Raw genomic sequence first — 12,786 nt, 5'->3', positions numbered from 1 at the left:
TGTCACATGTTGTCAAGCTTTTCAGTTCTGTGGGAGAACTAGAGAGTTTAAACTCTCCCTGCAGAAACCGATTAATGCATCCAACCACAGAATTGTTCTGATGTCCCCCTCCCTTACCAAAGAACATTTTTCTACCTGCCGTTGAAATATAGCTACATTACATTTTATTTGGCAAACGCTTTTATCCAAAGCGATGTACAGTAAGTGCATACCGAAGGTTATTGGAACAACTACAAAACACGAGCCAGATAAGGTACAGTTCTCATAAAGTATCATGTATCCATAGCCATAAATATCAGGTCTAGTTCACACAGTAAAGTCAGTGAAGTTACGGCAAGTCAAACTAGAAGTGAGGCATGACTACACATAAAGATGACATACATGAAGTCCAACACGAAAGTACCAGATGAAGATAAGAGTGCAACATGGAAGCGCTATATGATCAAGATACTAGTGTTAGATGAGTGATACTGGATTGGGGGGTAACCCTGCGGAAGAGTAGTGCAGAGATAGTCATGGTCCAGTCTGAAGAGTAGTGCAGAGATAGTCATGGTCCAGTTTGAAGAGTAGTGCATAGATGTCATGTTCCAGTCTGAAGAGTAGTGCAGAGATAGTCATGGTCCAGTTTGAAGAGTAGTGCAGAGATAGTCATGGTCCAGTCTGAAGAGTAGTGCAGAGATAGTCATGGTCCAGTCTGAAGAGTAGTGCAGAGATAGTCATGGTCCAGTCTGAAGAGTAGTGCAGAGATAGTCATGGTCCAGTTTGAAGAGTAGTGCATAGATGTCATGTTCCAGTCTGAAGAGTAATGCAGAGATAGTCATGTTCCAGTCTGAAGAGTAGTGCAGAGATAGTCATGGTCCAGTCTGAAGAGTAGTGCAGAGATAGTCATGGTCCAGTCTGAAGAGTAGTGCAGAGATAGTCATGGTCCAGTCTGAAGAGTAGTGCAGAGATAGTCATGGTCCAGTCTGAAGAGTAGTGCAGAGATAGACATGGTCCAGTCTGAAGAGTAATGCAGAGATAGTCATGGTCCAGTCTGAAGAGATGTGCAGTGGTAGTCCTCACATGTATTCCCTCTCAGTCTGGCTGTAAACGGAACGTGTTCCACCTGCATGTTTAACGCCCTCCCCCCCCCGCAGCTCTACGTGTCCTCGGAGAGCCGCTTCAACACGCTGGCCGAGCTGGTGCACCACCACTCCACGGTGGCGGACGGCCTCATCACCACGCTGCACTACCCGGCGCCCAAGCGCAACAAGCCCACCATCTACGGCGTCTCGCCCAACTACGACAAGTGGGAGATGGAGCGCACCGACATCACCATGAAGCACAAGCTGGGCGGCGGCCAGTACGGCGAGGTCTACGAGGGCGTCTGGAAGAAGTACAACCTCACCGTGGCTGTCAAGACGCTGAAGGTCTGAGAGCAGGCCTTGTCTCAGGGGGTTGCAGGGTCAAGTCCACTGTGGGGCACTGTTTGTTGTATTCTCAAGCCAGCATGATTAACCCAGTCGGTTCTGTAAATATCCAGTCCTATCAGTGGGTAATATGAAAAACAGTAAACTCTGCCAGCCAGAAGGGCTTCTCCTAAGCATGTGGAGTAATTACAGTTGTTTAAATAAGTTAGCTCTGGTCTCCAGAGAGTTCAAATTGGGAACGAAGGCGAGCGGTGCTGTCACTTGAAGGAAAGCATGAGTTCAATCATAGTTTGAGGTGCTGCACTGTAGACAGATCACTATATTCCCACCTAGTGGCCAGTAAGTGAAATTGCAGACCAGTTTGTGTGGCCCTCGGTACAAATCTACCGAGCCCCATACCCTGACGCTCCTCCTCTCTCTGGTCCTGCAGGAGGACACCATGGAGGTGGAGGAGTTTCTGAAGGAGGCGGCGGTGATGAAGGAGATCAAACATCCCAACCTGGTCCAGCTGCTCGGTGAGTGACCGTGACCGCGACCGTGACTGTGACCGTGACCGTAACCGTGATGCGCAAAGGGCCGACCAATCAGAAGCAGTGGCTGGTTCATCCACTCAGTCAGCACACAGCATGCATCTTTCATCAGGGTTCTTCCAGTGCTTAAAGTGCTTGAAATTGATGGCCAGAAATTTTAAGTCTTGGAATACCCTGAAAAAGAGTTTCTTTTTCCATCTAGTGCTTGAAAAGGTCCTTAAAACTAAAATGACATTTTTCAAAGAATGTTGTGTGAGATGATTTCCCAACAATTTGTTAATTAAAATTTTATATTATTGTTTCAATAGAAAAAAGAATACTACAAATATACTATTAAATATTAGTATACTATTAGAACAATTTTAATATTTGTACTGTTGTATGTTATATGATGTAATGTTATGCTTTCAGAGAACCAGCACACATTTCAGTTGCTTGTTTTGCGCTAGGCCATAGAAAATAGAAGAAAGAGGAAACAGTGCTTGAATTAAGTTCTTGAAAGTCCTTGAAATTAATTTCATGATGTCTGTGTGAACCCTGCTTCATAAGGGGTAAGGAACGATTAAGTCAGGTGTAAGAGGGGCCTGATTAGATGGCCAGCTTTGTAGAGGCAGTCTGGGGATTTAGCCAGAATGCAGAGGAACCCCAGGGGGACCCCTGAGGGACCCCTAAAGCCAGTAGCAGAGGTCATGCTGTGTGGTTCTGACTCCACCCCCTCGTGTTCCGGCAGGCGTGTGCACGCGGGAGCCGCCCTTCTACATCATCACGGAGTTCATGACCCACGGCAACCTGCTGGACTACCTGCGCGAGTGCAACCGCGAGGAGGTGAACGCCGTGGTGCTGCTCTACATGGCCACGCAGATCTCCTCCGCCATGGAGTACCTGGAGAGGAAGAACTTCATCCACAGGTGAGCTCACCTGTGCACTGCACCTCTCGCACCCGAGCAGTCTGCAGCCACTGGTGTGCAACAGCCAGCCTGGTTCAGCTCTACAATGGGAAAGGGGTATAATGAGCCAGCCTGGTTCAGCTCTAAAATGGGAAAGGGGTATAATGAGCCAGCCTGGTTCAGCTCTACAGTGGGAAAGGGGTATAATGAGCCAGCCTGGTTCAGCTCTACAGTGGGAAAGGGGTATAATGAGCCAGCCTGGTTCAGCTCTACAGTGGGAAAGGGGTATAATGAGCCAGCCTGGTTCAGCTCTACAGTGGGAAAGGGCTATAATGAGCCAGCCTGGTTCAGCTCTACAGTGGTAAAGGGGTATAATGAGCCAGCCTGGTTCAGCTCTACAGTGGGAAAGGGCTATAATGAGCCAGCCTGGTTCAGCTCTACAGTGGTAAAGGGTATAATGAGCCAGCCTGGTTCAGCTCTACAGTGGGAAAGGGCTATAATGAGCCAGCCTGGTTCAGCTCTACAGTGGGGAAAGGGTTATAATGAGCCAGCCTGGTTCAGCTCTACAGTGGGAAAGGGCTATAATGAGCCAGCCTGGTTCAGCTCTACAGTGGGAAAGGGCTATAATGAGCCAGCCTGGTTCAGCTCTACAGTGGGAAAGGGCTATAATGAGCCAGCCTGGTCCAGCTCTACAGTGGGAAAGGGCTATAATGAGCCAGCCTGGTTCAGCTCTACAGTGGGAAAGGGCTATAATGAGCCAGTCTGGTTCAGCTCTACAGTGGGAAAGGGCTATAATGAGCCAGTCTGGTTCCGGCTCATGAGTGACCCCCCTTCCCCTCTCTCCTCCAGGGACCTGGCCGCGCGGAACTGTCTGGTCGGGGAGAACCACCTGGTGAAGGTGGCGGACTTTGGGCTGAGCCGGCTCATGACCGGGGACACCTACACGGCGCACGCGGGTGCCAAGTTCCCCATCAAATGGACCGCTCCGGAGAGCCTGGCCTACAACAAGTTCTCCATCAAGTCCGACGTGTGGGGTCAGTATGGGTGGGGTCACATGAGGGGGGCGGGGATTACAATGGAGTTTAAATGGAATGAGTTTGACTGATTGACAGGATTGCTGAGGACGTGTCACTCAAGCTGTACATGGTACTGTTTGACAGGGTATCTTTGTGTTCTCATGAGTATCTTCTCAGGTGTTTTTAAGGCAGCTGAGGGGTTTGGAAGTAATCAGACATCAAAAAAAATGTCGAAAGTTGGCAAATGTAGGATAGAGTAAACTTGTTGTTCAGAATCTGAAAGGTGCAGGCGAAAACATCTCCAAGGGTTGTTATGAGGTGTCTGTGTTGGGGTTGTGAGGTGTCTGTGTTGAGCCGATGGCGGTAGCCTTGAGACTGAAACCTGGGTGATGCTCCGCCTCATTCCCGCAGCGTTCGGGGTCCTGCTGTGGGAGATCGCCACCTACGGGATGTCCCCGTACCCCGGCATCGACCTGTCCCAGGTGTACGAGCTCCTGGAGAAGGACTACCGCATGGACCGGCCCGAGGGCTGCCCCGAGAAGGTCTACCAGCTCATGAAAGCCTGTGAGTTCCCCCGTCCGGTCCCGCTTTCCCTCCGCAGCCATCCCCCTTTCCCTCTCTCTCTCTGCTCTGACCCTTCCTTTCATCCTCCACTAACGTGGAGTCCTTACCCTTACTCAAAATGGCTAGACTACCTGCCGTCTCAACAGAATCTCAACAGTCAGTTTAACTCAACGGGGCTTCTAAGCGATGTCTGAAGGATGTGTTGTTCTTTGACACTGTTAAGTGGGTGGTAGTTTTGTTTAAATGAGGGGAGATAAGCAGCTGTTTTAGCAGGTATAGAACCCCATGGTGCTCCATGAGTTTTCTGTAAACAGCCTTATTTTAATCCTTAGTTATACGGGCCTGCTGTCGCGCATCGATAGCGGAGGTACTGTGAATGAGTACTGATGTACACGGCTGGGTATTCCAGATTGGGGATAATGGAGCATAGATGTCTGCAGTTACTCCCCTGATTCCTGGTGGAAACGAGCTCTCGCTGAGGCGGGGTGTTTCTCTGCTTCGATCCAGGCTGGAAGTGGAACCCGGCCGAGAGGCCGTCCTTCGCCGAAACGCACCAGGCCTTCGAGACCATGTTCCAGGAGTCCAGCATCTCAGACGGTATGCTCTTGTTGCTCTCTCACTCTCATCTCTCTCTCTCTCTCTCTCGCACTCTGTCTCACTTGCTCTCTTTCTCTCTCACTCTCAATCGTGTTGTGTCTCACTCTCTCTTTCTGTAGTACTCTCTTCCCCACACACACACACACACACACACATACTCACACTCACTCACACACACACACACACACATAGTTTCTCATCTGTCATTCCTTGCATGTGCTGATATTAAAGAATTGCTGCATTAATAATGACGTGACTGCGGTTGGTCCTACTGAACACTTACCCTGGGTTTGCTTGTTGGGGGTCAGAGGTGGAGAAGGAGCTGGGGAAGAAGGGGCGGAAGGTGACTCTGGGCCCCGCCCAACAGGCCCCTGAGCTGCCCACCAAGACCAGAACCCTGCGGAGGAACGTGGACAACAAGGATGGAGACGGGCTAGGTCTGTATGCTCCACTTTTCAATCAGGCAATCAATCAATAAATAAATGAATACATAAATAAAATATAAAGTAGGCTGTCATGAAAGTAGGCTGTCAAGCCCTGCAGGGCTAGTTGTGTATCATGAACTGAGAATTAGCTGAACGTTAGCTGAGTGTTACCTGAGCTTCAGCTTTACTATAGCTGAATGTTAGCTGAGCTTTGGCTGAGTGGTACCTGAACGTTAGCTAAACATTACCTGAACATTGGCTGAGCTTTAGCTGAATGTTAGCTAAACGTTAGCCAAGCTTTCGCTGAGCGGTAGCTGAACGTCAGCTGAACGTTAGCTGAGCTTTAGTCGGGCTTTAGCTGAACATTAGCTGAACGTTAGCTGAGCTTTAGTCGGGCTTTAGCTGAACATTAGCTGAACGTTAGCCGAGCTTTAGCTGCAACATTAGCTGAACGTTAGCCGAGCTTTAGCTGAACATTAGCTGAACGTTAGCCGAGCTTTAGCTGCAACATTAGCTGAGCTTTTTGCTCTGGTTTTGTCGCGGCAGATGTAGCAGAGCCCGAGGTGGCGGTCTCGCCCATGCTACCCCGGAAGGAGAGGGTGTTCCTGGACAGCAACCTGAACGAGGACAAGGACAAGGACAAGTCCAAGACCAGCATCTTCAGCCTCATCAGGAAGAAGAAGAAGACGGCGGCGCCCACGCCGCCCAAACGCAGCAGCTCCTTCCGCGATGTGGACGGCCACCTGGACCGCCGCGCCGGGATGGTGGCGATCGACGGCCGGGACGACTTCAACAACGGCTCCCTGGTCGGGGACGCCCATCCCGTCGACCCCAGCAAGTTCCTGAGCACCAACAACAACGGCGGCGGCGGCATCACCAACGGGGCCCCCCTGTACCCGGGGCCCTTCCCGCCGCAGGCTCGCAGGAAGGGCGGCCCCGCGCCGTCCGGTGTCGGGGCGGGTAAGGGGGCGGCTGCCCCGCCGGGGGAGGAGGACCCCGTGTCCAACTCCAAACGGTTCCTCCGCTCGTCCTCGACCTCCAGCATGCCCCCCGGGCCGGACCGCACCGAGTGGAAGTCCGTGACGCTGCCCCGCGACCCGCAGTCCCGCCACCACTTCGACTCGGGGACCTTCGACAGGCGCCGCGACAAGCCGGCCCTGCCCCGCAAGCGGGTGGGCGAGCAGAGGGCCGACGGCGCCCCGCCCCGCTCAGGAGCGCTCACCCCGCCCCCGCGGCTGCCCAAGAAGGCGGAGGAGCCGGCGGACGACGTGTTCCGGGACGGCGAGTCCAGCCCGGGGTCCAGCCCGCCCAGCCTGACCCCCAAGCTGGGCCGCCGGCCCCAGGGGGCGAGCGACCCGGGCGAGGCGTCCCGCACCAGCGCCCTGCAGGCCGAGCTGCTCAAGCCCAACGTGTTCCCCGCCATGGGCGCCGCCGGGCAGGAGTGCCGCGCCCGCCGTAACAAGCACGGCCCCGACCAGTCCCAGCACAGGGACCGCGGAAAGTTCCAGAAGCCCAAACCGGCCCCGCCACCCCCGCCGTCCTCTTCCAAGTCCGGGAAGGCCTCCTGGAGCCCCACCCACGAACTCCCCCCGACAGACGCCAAAAGCAAAGCCGCCCCGCACCTCGACCCGTACCCCGGTGGCTCCAGCCCGGCTGAACAGGGGCGAGCCCCACCACCGCCGCCGGAGGCCAGCAAAAAACCCAGCCTGACCTCCGCCCCCAAACTCCCGCCTCCCAAAACCGGGTCCCCCACCTCCGCCCCCGCCCAGCCGCCGCCCCTCGGCGGGGAGCAGGCGAACCCCACGTCCTTCATCCCCCTCATCACCACCCGCCGCTCGCTGCGCAAGACCCGCCAGCCCGCCGAGAAGCAGCCCAGCCCCGCCGTCACCCGGGAGATGGTGCTGGAGGGCACCGAGCGGCTGCGGGCCGCCATCGAGCGCAACTCGGAGCAGACGGGCAGCCACGGCGCCGTCCTGGAGGCGGGCAAGAACCTGTCCAAGTACTGCGTCAGCTACGTGGAGTCCATCCAGCAGATGAGGAACAAGTTCGCCTTCCGCGAGGCCATCAACAAGCTGGAGCAGAGCCTGCGGGACCTGCAGATCTGCCCCGCCACCACCGGGGGCAGCGCGCAGCAGCAGGACTTCGCCAAGCTGATGTCCTCCGTCAAGGAGATCAGCGACATCGTGCAGAGGTAGCGCTGTGGGGGAGGCGCTGGAGGGTGGGGCTGGCGGGGGGGGTGTGCCTCCAAACTGTCTACGGCGGTCCGGCGGCCCGGACTGTGTCGGTCCAGAGCGTGAGCGGGGTGGGTGCGGGCCGGGAAGGCCAGCTCGTAGCGTGAAGCTCACTGACATTCCTTCCCTCGTTGGCTGATAGATGGTATTTTAAGAAAAAAAAAAGAAAAACAAGGAAAAAAAAAAAATGAAAGCAAAAAACAGGGCAGGGTTCTGTGCACAGAATCAACAGAACCTTTCAACCTTTTCCGTTTTGTCTGGGTTTTTTGAAACACAAAAACAAAATATCTTACAGAAACAAATGCAACACTGCGTTTTAAAGCCTTGGCTAAAAGGCTTGTGCTTGAGTCTGCATTCACTTGAATTGTTTTTAATTGGTTTACCGGTCCATATTTTCCTTATGAATATTTCAAATGAATATTACTGCGAATAAAGCCATCATGCTTTTTTAACGGTCTGCTGTGAGGAGGATGGCCTACATTCCTCGTTTGAGTCTCATTTGTCGAGTTCTTGCCTGATGCGTGTGGGGGAGGTTTCTTCATTTCCAGAGCACAGTGGACGTTTATGCCTTTGGACAGTTGCCTTCTGGGACAGGGCGAGGGCGAAGGAAAGAGAGGTGTTTTAGCCGTGTCACTCACGGGGTACGCAGCACCGGAGTCTGTGTGAGACTGAAACTGCCTTTGAGAACGTTCCCCAAAGGTCGTGACCTTTCGTTCCTTCCTGGGCCGTAGCTGCTTAAAGCGTTGGGACGTCTGTCATTCATAGCAACGCTCAATATTACGCCAGAGAGACTTGGGTGAAGGACGCGCTCTTGGCTTGATCAATACGTTTTAAGTCTGCAAGCCGAGTCCAGAATAGCCCCATGGCTGTGCCTGAGACAACTGGGACGTGTCCGTTCAACCAATGGTTATGCGTTTAAGAATTCAGTACGTCTCTCACGTTCACCGACAGTGTGGAAGCCTGACTGACGCCTTATCACGCAACACAACACACTACTGTCTCCAGGAGGTCTGGGGAACGACCAGGAATAAACTCAAACTATTGTATTGGAAAGTTTTTATTTTATTTTTTTAACGTCCTCAGATTGATTCACAATACTGACAGAAACTCTAATGTGGCTGCTTTGACCTTTGACCTTAAGTAATTTTGCCAAAAGTTTGGGCAGCGTAGCCGTTGTACAGCCTCTAAAGCAATCTGTGCCTGAAACACACACTCGCTCCTGCGTTCGCACCGTGAATCCTAACCGTCGCTGTGAGTGAGGCCGAAAGGCGGGGACAATTGTGTACATACCTAACAGACCGACGGAGTCAGAGTTTATCATATTAAGATGTTTCGACGTTCCTTTTCCTGTTTTACTCTGCGTAAACAGTGTATTTTGATGTTTTCAGTATTAGTTGTGCTGTTTTTTTTTCCTGCTAAATTTGCCCTGTCTGACTGCGATTATCGAGGACCTTCTGACCACACGCTGCCTTTGTATCCGAACACGGTACTGTTAACATTCTTTTCCCTCTTTTTATGTTTTTTTTTTAACTGTAAAATTATGCCACTATTTTCCTTGTATCTGAGCAGCCTCCCCATTTTGTACACTAATGAGCAGTTAATTTGTTCTTTTCTCTTTGTAAATATTATTTTTCTTCATTTCACATGTTCCTCTGGTGCAATTCTTTTTTTTTTTGTTTTTTTTTGTTTGGTAAAATACAAGCAAACGTGTTACTTGAAAAAAAGCGGTGCCTCGTGCCTTATTGCTTTTATGATGCTGGTACCGGTTCCGGTGCCAGTCTGGTCGTCTGGTCTGGTTCCGTGCCGTCTGGTGCTGTCCGTGAGATCCTGGTCGGTGCCGGTCCTGGTGCTGGTCCTGGTACCAATCCTGGTGCTGGTGCAGGTTCTGGTGCTGGTATAGTGCTTCCATACCAGGGACGTGGCGGTCCACCGGATTCACCAGAGTTGTGTTTATTGGCTAGACCGGTGAATGGCAGGGGTCCCAAACAGCCACATAGTTCTCTCACAGCACTAAATTGATCAGTTGAACAGTTCCACTCTCATGGGTGTCCTAAGTGTGAATAGCTGATTTTCAGGTGTAAACAAAAACAGCAATAGACATTTTACATTGTAAGCATTTAGCAGCTCTCTTATCCAGACTGATTTACACCACACGCGTTTTTATAGATTTACCACATTCATATGACAGAACATTGGCTGAAGTTGTTCAGGTTAAAACACATTAAAACTCAGGGCTTTTTCTAAGAATCCCCCCTGTCTTAAATAAACCCAATTATCTCCAAAACTATATACAGTGCAGTCATGGTCACATGTACTTTGGGGTGTCTACAACACAAGAAACAAATTGATCGAAAAAAAGCAGTAAAATTTGATGCGTTTTTCCTAAGGTGGGCCCGAGTGTCCCCAAAACCGAATGGCACCAAACCTCATTGTGCGTATTTATTATTTTTGTTTTCCAGCTATATTCCTCTTCCAAAAGCTAATTCTATTCGTGGTGGTGCCCTCAGGAGCCCCTACAAAATAAATATTCTTTATTTACCCATTCTCTCTTCTTGGCTAAGCCTTGTTTTTCAGTCAAAAGGTATCCTTTTGCATAGCTTCTGTGTACAAAATGTGTACATAAGTGTTACTTATCTCACACCAAATTCACTTAGAAGCAATCAAACCACCTGGTTTTACCTTGCTGAAAAGTGGGACACTTCATATTTGAAATTCTATTTACGTACACAGAAATGCTCAATTTCAAGAGCTCCTGAAAACACTTGCAGCTCAATGGAAATAGGCTCTGAAAAGTCAAAGCATTATGTCCAAAGAGTGGATTAATACCTTATGGCTAAGAGGGGAATTTGGTCACGTCAAAGCCCTTACAATTATTATTAGCAGCTGTTTGTCTTGTGGACAGTTATTGGATCATAAAATATCATAATTGTCAACCTAGGCTGGCAGTTTCACTCCTCGTTTGGGGGAGGCGCCTGCCTTATTTCATTTGTTTTCTCTTGTGGTTTTACCAATCAAGGTTTTTTGAATCGAAAGTGCAAAGAGTCTAAGCTTTACAACAGTATGTGGGGTTATAGCGCTGCAACTTGAATCAGTGACAGATAAAAGCAGTAATTTAAGACTGATGTTATTTGTTAAGGCACCAACATCTGAAAATGGCCGTTGGGGTCACAAGGAGTTCTGTATCTAGCTCAGCAGTATGACGGCAGTGTACTACCGGGGAAAAGAACCTGCAGCCTCATCGTGACATTGACTTCTCACTAACCGTTTAGCTACGCTGTGCGTTGCAGCACGTCCCTGAAACTTCACCCCATGTGTATTCACACACATTTTCTTTTCTGGGGTTAGAGACCTTTTGTCAGAGATTTCAGTTTTCTGAGGAACTGAAACGGATAACTAATAGGATGTGTTTCATATCTATCTACATTAAATACCCCAGCTTGCTTTCCTGGTTTGAATCCTGTTTAAACTCTGCTAAGCCAAGTCAAAGCTCAAGGGTCTCTGCTGTATTTTAAGGGAACGTATATTTTACATTTCCAGCCAGGTTTTAGCTTCCTGTGGGTGGACACGAGGTTTTTGGCCGGAATGTGTTGGCCCTTGCCGGAATTTGTTCCATTCCATTGAGCTTAACAAAAGCTCCAGAATCCACAGATGCCAGAAACGCTCGTAAGATCCAACATCCACCACATTTCACCAGAGGTATGGTGTCCTTATCAATACAACCATCCACATCGTACGCCTGTAAGGTGCACTTTTGACTGCTCTAACCAAATTGTACCTTTCTCCTCTTCACTCTGTACTTTAATAATTCCGTTGCCCAGACAACGGTTGAGTTGTAAATATCACAGGTTGTAACCGGCAGCTGGAAAGACAATATAACCGAGCCACAGCAATCTCCTGCCAACTGTGGGGCAGTCCTGTGACCTTTTTGACCCACCAACACTCGCGGCCGGCAGGTACAAGAATCGACAGACGACCAGGACGCCCACTGCACCCCTGAGCCACACAGGAACCCGGCTGACCCTACACCCACTTTATGGGCCGGGAGAAAGCATTATACGTGTGTGCATGTAAATAACTGGGGATGGTATGATAAATGTGCTGGACTGTGAATAATATCTGAAATGCAGGAGATAGGTGATGCATAGACAGGCACACTGAGGTGTTATGAGATGATAAAAGGTTATGACCATAAAAGGAGGTTACGTATGGAGGAGAACGTAACTGATATTTATATATAGATATGCTTGCCTACGTAAGTGTCTGGATCACAGAGGAACCTCCATAGAACAGGATCCAGAGAAATTGTTGGTATAATCACAAGATCACATGCTGTCTTATTACTATCGCTAGATTATGGGGCAGTATACGAAGCAGTTTCTCTCTTCCTGGGGGAGTTGGGGGGTCTCTTGGTGGTGGGGGGAGTGTTACAGGCCTGTTCCTGTCCAGACCTTATTTGGGCAAACAAAGGGGATATGTGTAGTGTGGAAGGCTTGCTCAGGATTACATTTAAGGGATTTTTCTGATGAGCACACAACCACATGCACGGTCACTGGCTTTGCAGTGGAGCTCAACTCCTTTGACAAAACCACAGACAAATGCACCAAATCACACTTCATGCAAACAAGCTGTTTTTTTTTGTAGGAGAACAAGTGTTTTTCAGAAAAGTTAAATCGGCAGAAAATGCAATATGGTGGAAGTTATGGGTCCTTCAGGAAAATGTGTTCCCCATGAGGGAGGGAGGGACCTACGGAGCAACTTTTACAAACTCAAATCAAATGGCGTGGGGGTGGAGGCGGGGCTCCCACCCCCCTCATACAAGGAATCGACTCTTTTAAGAGGGAAACATGATGCCATTAAGAAGCCACACCACAAGACATTTATACGCCACTGTTTTTCTTTCTAGAGCATTTTATTATCATCATTATTAAAATCAAATGTCGACATTTTAAAATCATATACACGCAGAACGCATTAATGTTAGCACAGTTCCTTCAAAATTTATACATATTTACTTTTTCTTTTAACGCGCGGAGCCAGAAGAGGTCACCCAGGGAGCAAGAAAGTAAGAGCACGGCTTTTGTGGAGACCCCATCTGACATCCCCCCCCAATCCCCTCGCACCCTGATC

At 50.1% G+C, this 12,786-nt stretch overlaps 1 protein-coding gene across 3 annotated transcripts in view; it reads left to right on the top strand.

Annotated features, from left to right (window-relative positions):
* abl1 (c-abl oncogene 1, non-receptor tyrosine kinase) overlaps positions 1–8,116 on the top strand; it is a 35,855-nt gene extending 27,739 nt beyond the window's left edge. For all 3 annotated transcript variants that reach the window (XM_064307242.1, XM_064307243.1, XM_064307241.1), the window contains 8 exons: positions 1,137–1,409; positions 1,840–1,924; positions 2,670–2,847; positions 3,676–3,860; positions 4,254–4,406; positions 4,914–5,003; positions 5,312–5,440; positions 5,975–8,116. In XM_064307242.1, the coding sequence (XP_064163312.1) occupies positions 1,137–1,409; positions 1,840–1,924; positions 2,670–2,847; positions 3,676–3,860; positions 4,254–4,406; positions 4,914–5,003; positions 5,312–5,440; positions 5,975–7,623 (2,742 nt within the window). In that variant the 3' untranslated portion in view covers positions 7,624–8,116. The remainder of the gene's footprint in view (positions 1–1,136; positions 1,410–1,839; positions 1,925–2,669; positions 2,848–3,675; positions 3,861–4,253; positions 4,407–4,913; positions 5,004–5,311; positions 5,441–5,974) is intronic.
* Positions 8,117–12,786: the final 4,670 nt, after the last annotated feature.

This window comes from Anguilla rostrata, chromosome 14 (assembly GCF_018555375.3).
Source record: "Anguilla rostrata isolate EN2019 chromosome 14, ASM1855537v3, whole genome shotgun sequence".
Classification (NCBI taxonomy): domain Eukaryota; kingdom Metazoa; phylum Chordata; class Actinopteri; order Anguilliformes; family Anguillidae; genus Anguilla; species Anguilla rostrata.
The sequence above is the reverse complement of the archived record's forward strand: the minus strand, read 5'-3'. Positions and strand labels throughout refer to the sequence as shown.